The sequence below is a fragment of the Alexandromys fortis genome, unplaced genomic scaffold, assembly GCF_014885135.2.
Source record: "Alexandromys fortis isolate MF-2015 unplaced genomic scaffold, M_Fortis_MF-2015_v1.1 scaffold_37, whole genome shotgun sequence".
In the NCBI taxonomy this organism is placed as follows: Eukaryota; Metazoa; Chordata; class Mammalia; order Rodentia; family Cricetidae; genus Alexandromys; species Alexandromys fortis.
In genome coordinates this window covers 3,888,884-3,909,270 of record NW_026067914.1, presented here as the reverse complement: position 1 = coordinate 3,909,270, position 20,387 = coordinate 3,888,884, and the positions used below count along the sequence as shown (strand labels likewise).

The window sequence follows — 20,387 nt, the reverse complement described above, 5'->3', positions numbered from 1 at the left end:
AAAGTTAAAGTTACAGGGTAAGGTGATCAAACAGCTGTATTTAAAGCACTTTAAAGGCTAATATTCTAGGGCCATTGGCCACTTTGGCAAGCTAGAATTACTTAAAGTCCTACTCGTGTGAGCATCTGTATGGACAAGCTTTTTCTTTGGTGTTGTTTTTTCAAGACAGGGCTTCTCTGTGTAGCCCCGGCTGTACTGGAACTCCCTCTGTAGACAAGGCTGGCCTCGAACTCAGAGATCCGCCTGCCTCTGACTCCCAAGTCCTGGGATTAAAGGCCTGCACCACCAATGCCCAGCTGGACAAGTTTTTATACATACTGTCTTAGATTAAAATGAATATGGTTTTGGAAATCCATAAGCTCTTGACTCAGATAGATTTTTTTTTTCCTACAAAAAGTAAGGTATTTTGGATGAAGTTTGTGGAGCCAGAAGCAGCCACCCCTCAGAAGCTGCTAAACACACAAATTACCAGGGCTGGAGAGATGGCTCAGTACTTAAAAGCACTGACTGCTCTTCCTGAGGTCCTGAGTCAATTTTTAACACTCACATGATGATTCACAACTATCTATAAATGTAGTCTCATGGGATTTTCATGGAATCTGATCAAAACACTCATACATAAAAAATATAAGCAATGTTTTGAAACATTCTAAACCTTAAAAAAACAAACAGAAATCATAAATTACCCAGCCTAGACTTACTATGGAAGTCAGTATGGAAATCATTAATCTGTTTTTTATTATTATTTTAGCTAGTGTACAATGCAAGGGTTTCATTATAATATTTTCTTTTTTTAAAATATTTATTTATTTATTTTTATGCATACAATATTCTGTCTGTGTGCATGTCTGCACACCAGAAGAGGGCACCAGACCCCATTACAGATGGTTGTGAGCCACCTTGTGGTTGCTGGGAATTGAACTCAGGACCTTTGGAAGAGCAGGCAATGCTCTTAACCTCTGAGCCATCTCTCCAGCCCTCATTATAATATTTTCAAACATATTAATCACATATCTTGCTCATATTGTCCCTTTCCTACCTCCAAGAACGCCCCTTCTGCTTTATTCATGTATACACACACATACAATGTCAAGATGGAACATGAGAAAAAAAACCCACCATATTTATCTTTCTTTCTCTGCCAATTGTCCTCTTCTGTCCTGTCCACCTCCCACTGGACCCTTTCTCCCCTCACGTGCTCCACGTCTCCTTTCGAATCCTATATGTACTTACTTTTAAATGCATATTTCTTTAATTTTGAGCAAAAGCATGCAGCATTCTCCCTTCTGTATCAGGCTTTTTTGTTTAACAAGATTATCTCTAGTTCCACAAACTATATTTCAAAATTTTTTTTACGGCTGAGTAAATTTCACCTGTCCAAATGATTTGGATGTGTGTAAAATTTGAAAACTCCTGGGCTGGAGGATGGCTCAGTGGTTAACCTGGGTCTGATTCCCAGCACCCATGTGCCAGGAGCTCTGACATCCTCTTCTGGCCTGTGTGAATTGACCATGCATGCATGCATGTAGTGTACTTACATACACGAAAGGAAACCACTCATACACAGAGGATAAAAAAAATTTGAAAGAAAAACAGTAGCGAATTCCTGTTACATGTAAGATAAGGGTAGAACTTCTCACTGAAATTTGAGTCACCAATCACTGTAAATTAAAAGGGTTTCTGTAGGCTTGCCCACTCTAAGGTGTGAAGGCTATACCACATATCATGAATGACATTCTGTTTTTGTTTTTTTGTTTTTTCGAGACAGGGTTTCTCTGTGGCTTTGGAGCCTGTCCTGGAACTAGCTCTGTAGACCAGGCTGGTCTCGAACTCACAGAGATCCGCCTGCCTCTGCCTCCCGAGTGCTGGGATTAAAGGCGTGCGCCACCACTGCCCGGCTCATGAATGACATTCTGGATCATTAATGCCTTAAGGCCCCTATCCTGTTCTAGCCCTGAGGCTACTTGTTTTTTGCCCTGAGGCTACTTTAAAGATACACTATTAGGAAATACTCTGCTGTTTTGGTAGGCTCATGTAGGACATTAAACTCTCCCTTTAAACATGTTATAAAGGGAAAAAGCTGAAAACAAAACCTTTTACCTAGACAGATGACTCAATGCTCTATAAATGCTAACTTGTATATTATAACTTAGCACACACACAACCAACCCTCTCTAGGGGACAGGTGATCTTCTGAATATGATGTGTTCTTTTGAGGTTTGTGTGTGTGTGTGTGTGTGTGTGTTGTTGTTTGTGGGAGTTTAATGTCACAGAATATTCCTAAATCTTACAGGAAAAACACATTTAGCATCTGTAAAACCATTAATATATGAATAAAGAAAAACTCACTTGACCCAACCAGGAAACTCTGGGCCAGGGTTTTTTCTGCTTGATACTTGTTGATGTCAAAACTTCTAATCTAATCTCCATGCTTCTTGAGATACCAATGACCAGTCAGCAAGGCCAGTCATGAGATCCTGTGAATAATAACAGTAATAATTAAGAGCCCATAATATTTACAGAGAGAGTTAGTTACTTTTCTCAACACTGTGGCAAAATACCGGAGGGAAGGCACCTAAGGGAGGGAGGAGATTTCAGAAGACCCCACCCACAGCTGGCTAGCCACATCCATTTGGACACGATACCATGGCCATAGGCGCACAGGGAAGAGGAGAGGCTTCACCTCACAGGTGAGAGAAAACAGAGTAGGGACAATGGAACATGAATAACCTTCCAAAGGGGCAGCCCCAGTGACCTATGTCCTCTAACTAGACCAAACTCCTGAAGTTTCCAGAACCTCCCAAATAGCATCACAAGCTGGGGACAAAGGAGTCAAGAAAATGAGTCTGTAGGAGACATCTGAAATTCAAATGGTAACACTGAACATCTTAATTTAGAATTTCAAGAACTTTTAATTATTTTCCAATGGCTTATCATCCTCTCTTACAGGTAAGAAACTGCATTCCATATTGCATCCACATCCTGAACTGAGGCAAAACGCACGTGCTCTCTTACACACGACTTCTCAGACAATGACCATGATCATAAAGCAGGAAGGGTACTGAGGATCACATCTATGACTGCGTTTCTCAGTGTAGCTGACGACCTTTTAGTAAAGAAGGGCAAATCTCCAGTCTTGTGCTCTTCTTCTGACTTTGCTACTGTTGGACCTCTTCCCATGACGCTAAGATAGATTGTGGGATCACTCTGGCCAAAAAGTACAAGGGAAGTGATGCTATGGATTTTCAAGGCTAAGACACAAAAGGTGAGAAAATAATCTCTGGAGTAATTATTTATGAAACTCCTATCACCAGGTAAGCAAACTGCCTAGCTCATCTAAAACAGAAGCCTAGCTGGGCCTACTGGCGTACCCATGAAGTTCCAGGTACGCTAAAGGTCAAGGCAGGAAGACTGCTAAGGTCAAGGTTTCCCAGTGTCACAGAGTGAATTCAAGGTCAGCTTGAGCAATGGAGACCATGACTCAAATGAAAAGTAAAGAGAGAGCTGGACAGAGCTCAGTGCAAGAGCACTTGTTTGGCATGTGAGGGGCTCCCAGTTCAATGCCCAGCACCCAAATGAAGAAATAGCCTCGAGACAGCACAAAAGGTGCATGACAAGTCCCCACACTAGCTGTGGGGATACCTGTGGCAGAGACCAAGGACAGTCTATTATGGCCCAAGCAGAAGAGGATGCTCACACTGAGTGCAGAGTCAGAACCAAATCAGCATAGAGGAAAAGCATGACCTGGCAGGATGACCTGTTATTGGAAAAACCTTGGGAAGATGACCACTCAGTTGGACAGTCCACTTCAGAGTATACTAGAACCCAAGCAGAGGGCACAGAATCACTCTGAGAGGGAACCTCACTGACCAAATTAAGAACACTATGCACATTAAAATAAACTATACTAATGGATTAAAGATCTATGAATCAAAACAGAAGACTGAATCCTTATGATGAATAGAGTGTTTGGTAAAAAGTGCTAAGACTTACATAGTAACAAGCAGAATCCATTTAATCCCATAACTACAATGAACACTATCAAAAACGTGACAGGTGGAAGTCACATGCTACCTAACAGGTAAAATGAGAAGATCTCATGGGTGTCTCATGGTGACACTTGTTTTGAGGATCCATAAATTAATAACAATCACAATAATAATAAACACAATCATAAAGAAGCATTAGATAAATCCAAAATGAGGGACTTTTACAAAAGATCTATCTGTAATGTTCAGTGGAGTCCAGGTCATGGAAGGTGAGCAGCAAATGGTGAACAGATCAGGCAACTAAGCACAACAAGTAATTGCAGGCCTCATCATTATATAATATTAAAACTTTAAAAACCTAAACAACTGGGAACTTCCACAAAGCAAACATTAAATGGCTGTGACTCTTGCTGTGTTTATTTCCTTATTTTGGCTTTAATGTTTGTCCTGCTGTTGTAACTCGTTTTGCAGACTGCATACACATTTGTGTGCCCATGCAGAGGCCAGAGGACACTTTACGCCTTCCTCCATTGCTTTTTGTCTTAGGCTTTGAGATAGCATCTCTCAGTGAATTGGAAGTTTGTTGCTGGCCATTTTGGCTAAGGTGACTAGCCACCGAGCCACCTGGAATCTAGGTGTCCCTGCCTCCTAGCTCTGGGAGCACAGGCACATTCTGAGTGGGTAGGGGGGGTTCAAACTCAGGTCCTCCCAGCTCTGGGAGCACAGACACATTCTAAGTGGGTACTGGGGGATCAAACTCAGGTACTCAAACATGCCCAGAAAGTGCTTTATCCACTGAGCCATCTTAGCAATCTTATTTTGGATTCTTTTCTTTTTTGTTCGTTTAAAAAAACGGTCTCATGGAGACCAGGATAACCTCACACTCCCTATGCAATTAAAGATGATTTTGAACTTGTAATTCTATCTCTACTCCAGACTTCTGGGATTATAGGCCTGCCTGCACAACCATACCTGGTTTTTGTGGTATGGAGTCCAGAGCATGGTGTATGTCTGGCAAGCATTTGACCAAGTGAGCTCCATCCCCAGCCCTCAACTCCCAACCCCGTCCTCCAAGCTAACCTGGACAGGGTCTCTTGTCCAAATTAGTCTCAAATTCCTTATAAAGCAAGATTACCTTGAATTTTTATATACTTCTGCAATACAGTGGGGGTGGGACTAATATCTTAACCAACAAGCTCAGTTTCTCTCCACAACTTCTTCATGCCTTCAAATCAGTGCCAACTAAGAAACTTACATACTACAAGTATGGCGGTCAGCACAAAGTACGTCCTTAACCTTCTCTGGACCATAACTTCAGTGTGCTGACCCTGAGGAGACAGAAGCTTTGGCCTCAATGATACTGCTCCCTTCTTAATCACAGCTGATCCTTCAGCCCCAGCTGACCAGCATCAAAAATTTCACCTAGGCGGTTCTTAATTCAAAATATCACTTAAAGCTGGGCGGTGGTGGCACGTGCTTTTAATCCCAGCACTATGGAGGCAGAAGCAGGCAGACGTCTGTGAGTTCTCAAGGCCAGCCTGGTCTATAGAGCGAGTTCCAGGATCCAAAGCTAGACAGAGATACCGTGTCTTCAAAAACAAAAACAAACACCACCACCCACCCACCCCCAAAAAATCATCTGAATGACCCCAGTCAGTTTTTCTTCCCTCTACTTCACAAGCCAGGCCTCCATCGTCTGCATCTCTCCAAACCTTCTATCCTTCCCACAAAACAGCTACGGAGCTCTGGGCAAAATACAAATGTCACCACAATCCTTCCAAAAACACATGGTGAGGTCTGTCACAGCAGGATCCCATGATCTGGGAGCAATTTCCATCTTAGTGAAGGTTTCTACTGTGCAGTAAAACACCATGATGAAAACAACCTGGGGAAGAAAGGGTTTACATCATCTTACAGCTTGTAGTTCATCAACCAGGCAAGTCAGGGGAGAAATGCAAGACAAGAATGGAGCTGCTGCAGAGGTCACTCAAGAGTGCTACTTACTGACTTGCTCCACATGGCTTGCTGGGCCTGCTTCCTTATACACCCCAGGACCACCAGCCCAAGGGTGTTTCTACCCACAGAAAGCTGAGTCTTCTCACATCAATCAATCAAGAAAATGCCCCACAGGCTTGGCCACAGTTCCATTGGGGGGGAGGGCAGCATTTTCTCGATGGAGGTTCTTCCCAAATGATTCCAGCTTGTGTTAAACTAGCTAAGCAGTGTTCTGAGGAAACCAAAGGTCGGGTGTTCTACATTAAAGATGATTTAACCACACAAGACAACCAAATGCTGTATCTTATCCTGCGCCAGAAAACAAAAATTGCAATAAACAACGTTATCCGATGCTGTTTCCCAAATGTGATGGCTACTAGCTTACATGAAAGAACAATACTAGAGATGCGCACTGCACTGAATATGTATGAATAAGAACATACAATACACACAACTCATCCGCAAAACATTTGGAAAGCCATTTTAGGTGCTTAATAGTTCCTAAATACTATGTGTATGCACACGGATAAACAGAAGGATAAAGTACGGCAAAACAAAACAACTGGATAATCTGAACAAAAGTACATATTTAATTACATTTTGGGGAAACTTTTATGTAAAATCATTAAAAGGCAACTGGAGAAAACTGAACAGGACTCAGCAATCATTAGGGGATTAGTCTAATAGACTATACTAGAGACAATAAGATGTTTAGCTTTGGTTTTGTGGGATAATTATATTATGGTTTTGTTTAATGTTTCATATCTTACTTCTAGATATGAAAGAGAAACGCTTAAGTATTTATGCCACGGGTTTGTTTGGAAACACGTAGACTAAAATTTTGCAAGTAAAACGTAAAAGATAAAAAGACAGCAAACCACTTCAAGATTTCGGGCTAGAGCCCTACAGGATCATATACAACCTTCCACCATTTAGCATGCTAAAAGTCACCTCCTGGGACGCAGCAAACATCATTTCTGACGCATACTGCAAAGCCTCAGAAAACACAGATGCTACTGGATAGAGACCAAGCGCCCCACAACAGGAAAGAACTGAGAAAAAAAATCCGCTCATACGCGCAAAATACATATTCTGTCAAGTCTACGGGGACGGGGGATAAGGTACCTTTATTTCAAACAAAAGCGAGAGGGCAATTTCAAGCAAATCATTGAAGTTCTGGTGTCTCTGCCACGGAGGATGCTAGGAGACCGCGTCCATTCCTCGTTGCTCCGTCGGCGGCTGGGGTCAACCCAGGAGTTTCCTCGTGACGGCGTGGCCAGAGTCGCCGAAGGCCCCCCGTGGAGATGTGGGGGACCCTGCAGGGAGGGCGGCGTCTGAGAGGCCAGGGAAGACCGGAGCGGGAGGGCGGGGGGGCCGCGTGGAAAACGGGGGTCCCGACAGTGAGGCGGGACTCGCGGAGACGCAGGGTTTGGAGAGGATTCCAGGTCGTTACCTCCCGCTGCGGTCTCCGGAGCCTGAGAGAATCCCGTGCCCCGGAGAGAAGGCCGCGCCCGCCACAGACGAGTCGCGTCCTGGAGACGCCAGGGCGGGAGCGACCCACCGCGCATGCGCCGTGCCACCTAGTGGGCGGGCTTCTAGAGGCTCCCAGGACGCGCCGGCTCGCGGAGTTACCGATGCCAGGCTCCCGTTATCGTCTCCCTCCGCCTCTCAGGGGTCCTTTCCCCGGTTCCCGCCCTCTCATCAGCTCAGTACACCCTTCTCCGTCCATCGCTTCCTCACGAGCTAGTCTTTGAGTTCCTGGGCATCTTGTGGAGCTTTGTAAGAAAAGCACCAACCACAGCCACACCTACAGGGTTGGGCTGTCAAGAGCGCTTGTTGCTTTTGCAGAGGACCCTAGTTTGGTGGTTCCCCATCACCTACAGGGTGACTTGTAATTCTGAGTGACACCAGTTCCAGGGAAACTGACGCTCGCTTCTGGCTTCCGTGGGCACCAGGCACCTCGTGATGCACATACATCCATGGAAGTGAACCGGTCATACAATGACAAGTTCACAACCAAACCAAACCTAATCCTCCCTAGGGGAGCCCTCCACAGACCTAAAAGAAAGGCGTTGACGCCATCAATAAACGAGAATACAGAAGTAATATTTTTTTTTCCTTATGGGAAACTGTGGAGCATTTTTTTCATCTGTACAGATTTTATCTCTTCTCTTGAAATGCGTCTATTTAGTTCAATTGCCCAATTTCAATGGAATTATTTGTTTTTCTTGCTTTTTTTCCTTTTTCTCTTTTTATAGATTCTGGATTAGTCCTCTGTTATATAAAAAGCTGGTAAATATTCTTGCCTATCCTGTAAGTTATCTCTTCACTTTTGTCTCCTTTGAGATGCAAAAACTTAGTTTTATGTAATTCCACTTGAATTTAATTTTTAATTAATTAAAATTAATTTTTAATTTTTGCTTTGTATGCATTTGGAGTCCTATCCAGAAAAATCATTACCTGTAGCATTATCTTTTAAGCATTGCGGGCATAACACTGTATATATAATAAATAAATCTTATTTAAAAAAAGAAAAAACAAGACAAAAAAAGGAAAATCTTGAAATTAGTATATGTGAGCATTGAGATGTGGGTGCTGGAAACTGAACCCAGGTCCCTGGGGAAAGCAGTGTGCAGTCTTAACTACTGTAATCTCTCCCATCCTCAAGTCTATCATTACTTTTGAAAACTGTTTTGGGGGGCTGGAGAGATGGCTCAGTGGTTAAGTGACATTTTGAATTAAGAACTGCCTAGGTGAAATTTTTGCTTTGCTGGACAGTTGATGCTGGTCAGCTGGGGCTGAAGGATCAGCTGTGATTAAGAAGGGAGCAGCATCATTGAGGCCAAAGCTTCTGTCTCCTCAGGGTCAGCACACTGAAGTTATGGTCCAGAGAAGGTTAAGGACGTACTTTGTGCTCTGGCTTACATTTCTTGGATCTTAAGGGTTACAGTTTTCATCAAAACACGTGAAGTGGTGATGCAGGCAGATCTTGTGTGCCTGGCATCTTGTTTTTGGCAAAAGTACTTAATTCTGGTTTCATTTCTGGTGAGACTTGTAACTCCAAGACTGAGTCCACAACTAGAGATGGGTAAAGCACTTCATAGACCTTTTTCTGTTGTGCTTCCAAGTTAGAGCTAACACAGTCACACTACCCATACTCTTACAGGAGGCATGGGACAAAATAACAGCAAAGAGACAAAAAATAAAGATGAAAAGTACAGATTGCAGACCGTGGGCCATGGGGGATTATACCAGTAATCCCTTTAATTAGAGACCTGAAAATACTGAAGATCTAGATCTAAACACAAGGAAAGTCAGACATTTGGTTTTTACTTTTGCTGGTCGATTTATTCTTGCTAAAACTAGCTCCATATTTTTGTTACTTTGATTGTTAATAACCTAACCCTATCATTTCTTTTTTTTTATTTTTTTCCTATCATTTCTTATAAGAATAAAAAATGAAACAATGGATCTTTTGTCAATATGAAAAAAAGTGAGAAAAAGGTCTAACATTAAAAAGACAACTTAGATGGAAGGCTTCTGATCACACGTGAATAAACCCTCACATTTTATTTAAATTGCTTTTATTGAGGTATACATTTTTCTCCACTCCCCTCCTTTCCTGTCTCCTCCCCTTCTACCCTCTCCCATGTACATTAGATCTATGTATGTCTCTCTTAGGGTCCTCTTTGTTGTCTAGCTTCTCTGGGATTGTGAATTATAGGCTGGTTTTCCTTTCCTTTATGTCTAAAAGTCACATATGGTATTTTTCCTTATGGGTCTGGGTTACCTCACTCAATATATTTTCTAGCTCCATCCATTTGCCCACAAATTTCAAGTAATTTTTTTTCACTGTGTAGTGTAGCCACATTGACACCCAAAGGGGCTGTACCAGCTTGCATTCCCACCAGCAATGCAAAAGTATTCTCTTTTCCCCACAACCTATCCAGCATAAGTTGTCATCAGTGTTTTTGATCTGCATTTCTTTGATGACTAAAGATGTTGAACATTTCCTTAAGTGTCTTTCAGTCATTTTAGATTCCTCTGTTGAGAGTTCTCTGTTTAGGTCTGTACTCCATTTTTTTTTTATTGGATTATGTGTTCTTCTGGTGACCAATTTCTTGAGTTCTTTGTATATTTTGGAGATCAGACCTCTGTCTGATGTGGGGTTAGTGAAGATCTTTCCCCATTCTATAGGCTGTCGTTTTGTCTTGTTGACTGTATCCTTTGCTTTACAGAAGCTTTTCAGTTTCAGGAGGTCCCATTTATTGTTTCTCTCAATGTCTATGCTGCTGAGATTATATTTAGGAAGTGGTCTCCTGTGCCAATGTGTTCAAGAGTACTTTCCACTTTCTCTTCTATAAGGTTCAGTGTAGGTGGCTTTATGTTGAGGTCTTTGATCCGTTTGGACTTGAGTTTTGTGCATGGTGATAAATGTGGGTCTATTTTCATTCTTCTACATGTTGACATCCTATTAGGCCAGCACCATTTGTTGAATATGCTTTCTTTTTCTATTTGATATTTTTTGCTTCTTTGTCAAAAATCAGGTGTTCATAGGTGTGTGGATTAATATCTGTCTTCAAATTAGTTCCATTGGTTGTCCTGTCTGTTTTTATGCCAATACCAGGCTGTTTTCAGTACTGTAGCTCTGTAGTAGAGTTTGAAGTCAGGGATTGTGATGCCTCCAGAAGTTCTTTTATTGTACAGGATTGTTTTGGCTATCCTGGGTTTTTTGCTTTTCCATAGGAATTTCAGTATGGTGCTTTTGAAGTCTGTGAAAAATTTGCTGGGATTTTGATGGACATTACATTGATTCTACAAATTGCTTTTGGTAAGATCGCCATTTTCACTATGTAATTTCTAGCTACCTAAGAGCATGGAAGATCTTCCATTTTCTGGTGTCTTCTTCAATCTCTTTCTTAAAATATTTAAAGTTCTTGTCATACAGTTCTTCCGCTTGTTTGGTTAGTTACTCCAAGATATTTTATGCTATTTGTGGCTATTGTAAAGGGTCTCAAAATGTACTATAAAAATAAAGGGCACAGTGTTCAGATATCTGTCAATTCCATACTTTTTGACATTGTATCCTGCAGATTTACAAAAAGGTACTGTGCATATATGTGTATAGTCATCTCTATACATTTCTCTCCATATATTTTTGGAGATAGGATTTCACCATTGAGGCAAAGCAGGCCTTGAACTTGAGTCCTTCCACCTAAGACTCCTGAGTGTGGTGATTATGCAAGTGTCACCTTGCCCAGATGAGTGAGTATATGCAACACACACATTAATGTGTTAATATGTAATTACACTTAACACGTAACTGAAGATAGTGGCATGTATTTCTAGCAGAAATGGATTCACATTAAAGTATTTAAACAAGATCTTCATTTAAAATAAGCATGACAGAATTTTAAATGCTAAAGCCATCAATACATCCAATGCAGTCATTTTATAGCCCAAAGAAGTTTAACTTAAGAGAATGAAAGCTGAAAAATATGAGGTAGTGATATCCAATTCGTGGTACTTTGATCTTTTATGAAATACACATTCAAACACTGTAAGTGAAAGGAAAGTTGAATTCTAAAGAAAAAAATGTGGACAAGGAAACCTACAATCTAGGAAAACATAAAAGTAGATATAGAAATATATTCAAGATATATTACAAACCTGTCGGACTTACAATAGTGACAGCCAACAGAAGTTAACAGTACAGTTGCATAAATCAAATGGAAGCTGGATATGGTGGCATGTGCTTGGATTCTCAGTGCTTGGAAGATTGGGATGGACTGGATTCAACACAACACAGCACTATTCTGTTTTCTTTCTTTCTTTCTTCTTCTTTTTTTTTTTTTTTTTTTTTTTTGAGAGATGGTTTCTCTGTGTTAACGGTCCTAGCTAACCTGGAACTTACTCCGTAGACCTGGCTGGCCTTGAACTCTCCCAAGTGCTGGCATTTTAGGTGTATGCCACCACCACCTGGCCTTCAATCCAGCACTATTAAAGTTAAAAACTAGATTACTAGCAATTTAGGTTTATCCACTATGTCTAAGGTAAAACTTGTATTGTGGTCATTGGTAAGAAAGGGGTTGGAAAAATCAAATCAGAGAGGGAACTTACTAATAATAACAACAACAACAATATAAGCTACAGAAAACAGTAAGATCTACAGCTGTTTTCGATATGACATGAAGGCCCAAAACCACAACGATAGGCATTTATGTCAAAGTAGATCTAATACAAGACCTAGGAATTTAATTTGTAACAAATTCCAGAATGCTGCTGCTGGCTTGAAGCATATACAATGAGAGTGAGGGTTCTCAGAAAACAATAATCAATGTACAACTGTGGCTGACCTGTAACTCAATATGTAGACCAGGCTAGCCTCTAACTCAAGTTCCCCCTGTCTTTGCCTCTCAAGTGCTGTGATTAAAGGCACGCACCACCACAGCTGGCTGATCATGTAGGTTTTAGATACAACAGTGTTACAAACTTATCAAACATGCTCAAACAATTCTGTATATACATACATACATATCCAGCACACATATATACACATATATAAAAATGTATACATAAAAAATCGAATGTACATATTTATGGTGAATGGAAAAGAAAGGAGAGAGAACCTAAAGGGTTATTTATAATGGATACAATTAGTGGTTCAGAAAATTTTCTAAAAATTAACTTTAAAAAAATGCATATTTAAGGACTATTACAGAATCCAATGCTACGGGAACCAATTCAGTCTATAAGGTGTTTGGCTTTTTTGTTTGTTTGTTTTGAGACAAGGCTTTACTATGTAGCCCTAGCTAGCCTGGAACTTGGTGTGAGTTCCGGAAATCTGCCTGCCATTGTCTCCCCAAGTGTCGGATTTAAAGTGTGTCACCATACCTGGCCTAGGCTAGAAGTTCTGATACTGGATAAAACTGGAAACAAATAAGATAAATTCAAAATTGTTGCCAGTAGTAAAATTTAAAATAACATTATCTTTGTGTGTCAGAATCATATATAATCTTATTTCAGTTTTTTTGCAAATTGATGTGTTTGTGTGTGGTGCTGGGAACTGAATCTACGACATTTTACATACTACACAAACAATCTATCACTAAACTACATACCTGGACCCAACTAAACAAAAACAAGACAAAACAAAACAAAACAAAAAAAAAACAGTCAGGAAAAAGAATTCATCTGGCAAATGTACTATTTGTAGTAGCTAATAACAATCACTCATTAAAAACATATTTCTACCAAAATTCTTAGATATACAACACCTGATTTCTGGACCCAGCTGAGCTTTTATTTTACAGACCAAAATGGAAGAAAGAAAATCTACTACAGTAATTAGTGAAGTCGTTCCAACTTTGCTTGAAGAGATTTAAAGTTCCCAGTGATGGTTTGTACTGCTACCGAAGAACTCATTGACTGGAGCTCAACCAGGTAACCACAAACAGCATCCAGGCAGAGATTTGTAAATCTTCTCCTGTAAAGGGAAAGGCATCAGGTCATACATTTACTCTTTTTTTTTTTTTTTTTTTTTTAAGTGATTTTATCCATTTAGTTTGATATGTATGAGAGCTTTGCCAGCATCTGTAGATGTCCAGTACCCTTGGGAGGCTGGAAGAGGGCATCAGAAACACTGCAATATTATTATAAGTGGATGTGAACTGCTACATGGTTGCTGGAACTTATACTCAGGACCTCCATAAAAGTACAAAGTGCCTTAACCAATGAGTCCTTGATTCAGACCTTCAACTATTATTACTTATCCATTTCCTTCAAAGGGCTGTTTCAGACAAGTTTTGATTAACTTTCTTATAGTCCCATTGAAAAGCAAGAATTAGATTACAGAGTATATGGTAAGTAGTAGGAAATGGGGGAACTCAGGTGGAATTCCCCTTTATAATCACCATTTTCTATTTGAAGATTAGTTGAGGAGGTATTAACTTTTTATTTAATTTTTATTACTATTATTTAAAATTATTTAAAAATTTTCAGCTTTTAAAAAGACTTTTCCTTGAAATCATACCACAAGGACGTAATAGGAAACTCTTGATCCTAGATCGTAAGAACGAACATAGAGTAGTTTGTAAAGTATTTTTACTTTAGAAAATTGAGGACCACGGATGAAAATTTTCTAATCTTCATGAATGCTAATGGTTAGGTTATCATTCAAATAGTTATTGCTAATGTACGTAAGAAATTCTCTAACACTTCTTTGTCATCTCTAGAGAGAGGTTCTCAACCTGTGGGCAATGACCTTTTGGGGGGTAGCATACCAGTTATTTACATTACAATTCACAACAATAGCAAAATTACACTTGTGAAGTAGCCAAGGAAAGAATTGATGGTTGGGGCCAGCACACCGTGAGGAACTGTGTGAAGGGTCGCAGCAGCAGGAAGAGTGAGGACCACTGCTCTCAGAGCTCTTCACACCCACTCCTAACTCGTTGCCCAGGTACTTACTAGAGACACAATTTTTCCATAAGACAATATTTAATTCATAGTTACCTCTCACAATTTAAAACTTGGCTAGGATTCTCAACATATCTTGTCAGTAATACACGGATACAATCCAAAAGGTGCAGTGGCCTTTTCACTCTGTTCCAGAATGGATCCTATGAAAAGAAAAAAAAAAATGTATGCATACACAGACACAATTTGTCTTATAACTCATCAAATATGTGTGTGTGTGTTTTGCCTAATTATTTTCGTTGATTAACAAAGTCTTTGGAATCCAAGCAAAATTTCTTTCTCTCTTTTTTTTTTTTTTTTTTTTTTTTTCGAGACAGGGTTTCTCTGTGGCTTTGGAGCCTGTCCTGGAACTAGCTCTGTAGACCAGGCTGGTCTCGAACTCACAGACATCCGCCTGCTTCTGCCTCCCGAGTACTGGGATTAAAGGCGTGCGCCACCATCGCCCGGCCAAAATTTCTTTAAAAAGCATTAGAAGCTGAACTTGGTGGCACACGTCCTTAATCCCAGTCCTCTGCAGGCACAGACAGGTAGATGTCTGTGAGTTCGAGGCCAGCCTGACCTACAGGGCGAGCTCTAGGAGGGCCAGCACTACACAGTAATGCCTGTCTCAAGAAAACAAAAGAAAGAAACAAAACAAAAATAATAAAAGACCATATTCTGATATTTTTAGGAATGATTTATCATTGGAACATGTAATATAAAATTAAAGAAAAACTATTATTTCTATGGACTATGACCCATTTTCTTTTGAATTTATGCAGTCTGATCCTAGAGTGAAAGAAACCAGCAGTCACAAAACCGTAATCTGCTATTATCCACCCAACTAGAGCAGACTGCTTGGTGGTTTATCCTTGTCTTCTTGTAAGATGGAGACACACCATTTTCAATATGGCCTACAGGACTCAGCTGAGTTCTTAGAAGAGCCTTGGAGAGTACATCACCTGGGTCACATTATGCACTGAGAGAGCTCAGGGAGGAAGATCCTAAGTTCAAGGCCAGCCTATACTACAAAGTAAAACCCTGTCTCAGGAAACCAAAAAGCACTGAAAGATGCTACTATTGTGTTCTCTCTCTCTCTCTCTCTCTCTCTCTCTCTCTCTCTCTCTCTCTCTCTCTCTCTCTTTCTCTCTCTCTCTCTCACACACACACACAATACATATGGGGCAGGATGGGGCAGGGAAACACATGGAGGCAAGAGAAAAGAACAGCCTAGGATGTTGTTGCTCGGCAGGTGTCCACCTTAACTTGAAGGCCCCAGGACACACCTGTGTCTCTCTCCCCAGGACTGGGAATACAAATATACACCACTGCCCTTTTTTTATATGGGTTCTGCAGATCAAACTTGGGCTAGAAGCACTTTACTTCTAGGTTGAGATCTCCCTATTCCCTCAAAAGATTTTTACAAAATGAGGTTACATGAATAAATGTGCTGTCAATTTTGCTTGCTTAAAACAAGTAGGCTGGGGATCACAGTTTCATGGTGGAGCAGAACACTTGTCAATCATGTGCAAGGCCCTAGGATTTGATCCCCAGAAATAATTCCATACTTTGGTTTATCTATTAATACACTAGTAAATACATATAATTATGGTATTGTTTCTTTTTTTTTCAGACAGTGTTCCTCTGTGTAACAGCTCTGGCTGACCTAGAACTTGCTCTGTAGACCAGGCTGGCCTCAAACTCAGAGATCCACTTGCCTCTGTCTCCCAAGTGCTGGGATCACAGGTCTGTGTCATCACTGCCCAGTTAATTATGTTTACCAATATTACAAACAAGTATTCCAAAACAAAGTAACCCTCGATTAAGAGTCCCAAGTTTATTTTACTTGCACAGTTGAAGCCAATCTCCACTGAAAACATGTAGCTTAAACGATAAGATATCTATAAATACAGAATCAAAATACCTCACTCTGTATCTCAGGAAACTCAGGGAAGATCGTTCTGATTTTCTTACCCGTGACTTGAAGAGCTGATCGTAAACTTCCAGTAGTCTAGGTAAAGGCACTCCGATTTCATTCATGGTTTGTATCACAAAGCCAACATCCCAGTTTAAAGTACAAACCTGCTGCTCTAAGAACTGCACAATAAAATCTGAAAAGAAAAAGTCAGAAATTCAGATGAGTGTTTTGCCTGCACATACATATAAACACCATGTGTTACCCGGTGTCAGCGCAGGCAGAAGGTATCACATCTAGAGCTGCCATTACAAACATGTGGGTGATGAGAACTGTATTCAGGTCCTCTGTAAGAGCACGAAGGGCTCTTACTGCTAACCAGCATCTAGCCCCAGAAATATGGAACTTTAACCCTTGATTCAGCAAACTGCTCAACTGTTTTCTTATTAAATGAGCAGTTTCTAGTAGCTATCTGAAAAAGAACTCCAAACACATCTTGGGGCTAGGAGCTATGCCATTTGGGAAAATGGTTGCCTTTAAAGTATCAAAACTAAATTTGATAGCATAAAAAAAAAAGCCAGATGTGGTGATATAGGCTTGTAATCCCAGCAGTGGAGAGCCAGAGACAGGTGGATTCTTGGGGCTTGCTGACTAACCAGCCTAGCTTACTAGGACCTCTCCAATCTCCAAACAAACAAAGCTAAGTCATGGTTAGTGAAGTTTCCTGACCTTCACATTCACGTTTATCAATGTGCATAAGACCTACTCTCTGCCTCTAAACAAAAAACAACAAACATGCTCCTTGTATGTACAAGACTTGGGTATAATGCCCAGGGGGGAAAAAACCCAATACCAAATAACTTCAAACAAATAAATGAAAGTAAAATATCTACATGCAAACTGGAGACAGAAAGTAAACCTGTAGTTGCTAACACTGAAGGGGAGGAAAGACTAGGAAGTGTTAGCTATTAAGTACGGGGTTGCTTTGGGGATGATGAAAATCTCTAAAGTAGACTGGGTCATGTTACACATACACAGGTTTGTGTTAAAACCATTACACTGCACACTTATTAAGGATATTAGCAGAAAATTATGAAATCCAAAAGATGGTGGATAATAATTCCACTACTGGACAGGACTTGATAACTGCCACACCTCTATAAGACATGTGTGTATCCACAACCTGTGAGAGAGGACTACTACACCCCAACTTGAAAATATTATGTTTTTCCCCTTTTCTTTTCAGACAAGGTTTCTTTGTATAGCTTGAAGCCTGTCCTAGAACTCGCTCTGTAGACCAGGCTGGCCTATTAGTCACAGAGATCCGCCTGCCTCTGCCTCCTGAGTACTGGGATTAAAGGTGTGCGCCGCCTTTGCCAGGCAAAACGTTTTTAATCCATGTATTTACTTAGTTAAATGCTTGGTACTTCTGTCCCATCCTCCCAATTGCTGGGATTATAGGCAAGTGCCAAAACACCTGGCTCAATATGTATTCATTCTTAACAGTCATTATCATCTTATTATAAATAATCTTTAACCACATTTGTTAATTATGATATTAAAAACAACCAACATTAAATGTCCACAGACCAGAGGTACCACAAAACAAAAAACAAACAAAAAAACAAAAGACAACAACAACAAAAAAACAGCAATTGAACTCACAGAGATAAGTCTGCCTATGAGTGCTAGGACTAAAGGTATATGCCACCGTGGCATTTTGGAATTTACTATTTAACATTTCTTCCTTTTCCTTCCAAAGTCAGGATCTCACTATGTAACCCAGAGGGATGCCTGTCTTGCCTCTCGAGTGCTGGGACTGAACTTTGGATTGTCTGAACTCTGCGTGGCTTATTCAGTCACCAAACCTGTGCTACTCTGACAGCCACAACTCAGAGTTAACATAATTAAAAATTTTACAGTCAACTATCAAGTTCTGTTATTCTTCAGGGATTCTTTCTGAATGGCAAAAAGAAACTCTATAATCTGCTCTAAAGGCAATGAAGTTTTCCAGTGGGGAACATTAACAGGAAGTAAGATAGCAAGGTTACGGCTTACCTAGAGGAAAGAATCGAGGTGTGCCGGCATAGATTTTGCCAAGGAGGACAAGCTTGAGGCTGAGAGCATGCATTCGATCTGATGAACTCAATGTTACGCTGTCATTCAGTTCTGGAAGAGACATGTCAATAGAAATCACAACTGACTGTTTTTAATGTGAAATGTTTCACTGGCTACTTAATACCTTCAACTTCAGGACTGATACTTGCAATTGTAATTAGCAGATTCTGTGCTTCTGTGAGTGTCTATATGTATCTCACTATAGTACTAGTTACAAGATTTTGAGGGACATGTTTAAGGTAATTATGAGGTGGTATACATCAAATGCACTATATACACTTTCCCTGAGCATGCTCCCACATATTCACCAGGGACACACTCTGTACCTTCTCACTGTAATCACATACTCTACATCCTTTCTAGTTGGCAAATATAGCACATTTCCATAAAGCCTAGATACATTAGCTATGGCTAGCAGCTTCTATTGTTCAGGATCACTAAGAAACATGGGGTAACGTTCCTATAACGGGGACACTTACCTTTCTCTATGATATCCTGCCAAAGTGTATGTACCAATATGGGATCTGAATACCCAGCACAATGAATGATTGCAAGTTTACACTCTGCAAGTTTAAACGGGTCAGCAAATTCCCCATAAAGCTGTGGAAAGAAATCCAAAAATTATACATTCAACTATAGGTCAGTGTTCATAGATTAATAGTGAAGTAAATATTTCGATTACAAATAATCAAATATTTTATCTAAATATCATAAAATATGATGCAAGTTGAGTAGCCATCATACAAAATTCTTAAGAACAAATATTTTAAAATATGTACATATACACATGAGATACACTGGGAATAGGATCCAAGTTTAAATGTGACATTCACATGTTTCATGTACACTTTTATAGACCAAGGGAAATTTTATACAAAATTTTTAATAACACTGGGTGTTTTGATGATGATTTATCATAAAAAGTCACTTGTGGAATTTTCCAATTGCAATGTTGCACTAGGGCTCAAAATTTCAGCTTTGGCACTTTTCTTTTGAGAAAGGGTCTCCATAAGTACCCTCAAACAGGTCTCAGAAGACACATGCGTTATTTCTTAGCTAGGAGGAGGATGCTGCTCAATCAACATCCTAGAACAAGTGTCCTCTAAATCAATCAGGTTAAGAACCATGAGAACAATGCACCTCAAGGTGTTACAGAGGCTTGGAACTATACACAGGAATGTCTAGAAGAAGGAACTGCAAGAACAGTTCAGGGCCAAAGAGTTTGGAAAGTTAAAGAAAAGTAAACAATAAGGCTACAAATAAGCTGGGTGCGATGGCCTATGCCTGTAATGCCAGCACATGGGAAGCAAGGACAGAGGCAGAAGGACCACAAGTTCAACACCAGCAGGGTTCCAGAGTGAGACCTTGTGCTTTGGGATAATGCTCTTGTACACGGTAAAGTGACAAAATGCATTTGTCACTCGTATTGGTATAATAAAACACTGATTGGCCAGGCAGGAAGTATAGGCAGGAAGGCCAGACTAGGAGAATTCTGGGAAGAGGAAAGGTAGAGACTCAGTCACGAGCCAGCCAGCCGGGAAAGCAAGATGAGAACGCCTTACCGAGAAAAAGTACAAAGTCACGTGGCTAAACACAGATAAGAATTATGGGTTAATTTAAGTTATAAGAGCTGGTTAGTAATAAGCCTGAGCAATAGGTCAACCAGTTTATAATTAATATAAGCCTCTGTGTGTTTATTTGGGACTGAATGGCTGTGGGACTGGGTGGGACAGAAACTTCCATCTACAACCTTGTCTCAAAATACCAAATTAAAACTACAACCACAAAACACAACAAAAGAAAACCCTGCTGGCTTTAACAGAACTCTAACACGAGGTTAACAAGGATGTCATGGTGACTGGCTTGGCAGGAGCAGCTCTACCTTTTCTAGGAGTCATACAAAGAGTTGTGTG

The 20,387-nt window shown here is 40.4% G+C and overlaps 2 protein-coding genes across 9 annotated transcripts in view; both read right to left on the bottom strand.

Moving 5' to 3' along the window:
• Cplane1 (ciliogenesis and planar polarity effector complex subunit 1) overlaps positions 1 to 7,516 on the bottom strand; it is an 88,490-nt gene extending 80,974 nt beyond the window's left edge. For all 7 annotated transcript variants that reach the window (XR_007591157.1, XM_050138964.1, XM_050138966.1 and 4 more), the window contains exons 1-2: positions 7,110 to 7,516; positions 2,350 to 2,477 (exon numbers count right to left, since the gene is read on the bottom strand). Coding sequence is in view for 6 of the 7 variants with exons in the window: in XM_050138964.1 (XP_049994921.1) it covers positions 2,350 to 2,430 (81 nt within the window). In the remaining variant the exon portion in view is untranslated. The remainder of the gene's footprint in view (positions 1 to 2,349; positions 2,478 to 7,109) is intronic.
• A 3,792-nt stretch (positions 7,517 to 11,308) lies between these two features.
• The window catches only part of Nup155 (nucleoporin 155), a 48,925-nt gene continuing 39,846 nt past the window's right edge, over positions 11,309 to 20,387 (bottom strand). For both annotated transcript variants that reach the window (XM_050139053.1, XM_050139054.1), the window contains 5 exons: positions 18,954 to 19,074; positions 18,415 to 18,525; positions 16,416 to 16,552; positions 14,499 to 14,605; positions 11,309 to 13,470 (listed from right to left, as the gene is read on the bottom strand). In XM_050139053.1, the coding sequence (XP_049995010.1) occupies positions 13,332 to 13,470; positions 14,499 to 14,605; positions 16,416 to 16,552; positions 18,415 to 18,525; positions 18,954 to 19,074 (615 nt within the window). In that variant the 3' untranslated portion in view covers positions 11,309 to 13,331. The remainder of the gene's footprint in view (positions 13,471 to 14,498; positions 14,606 to 16,415; positions 16,553 to 18,414; positions 18,526 to 18,953; positions 19,075 to 20,387) is intronic.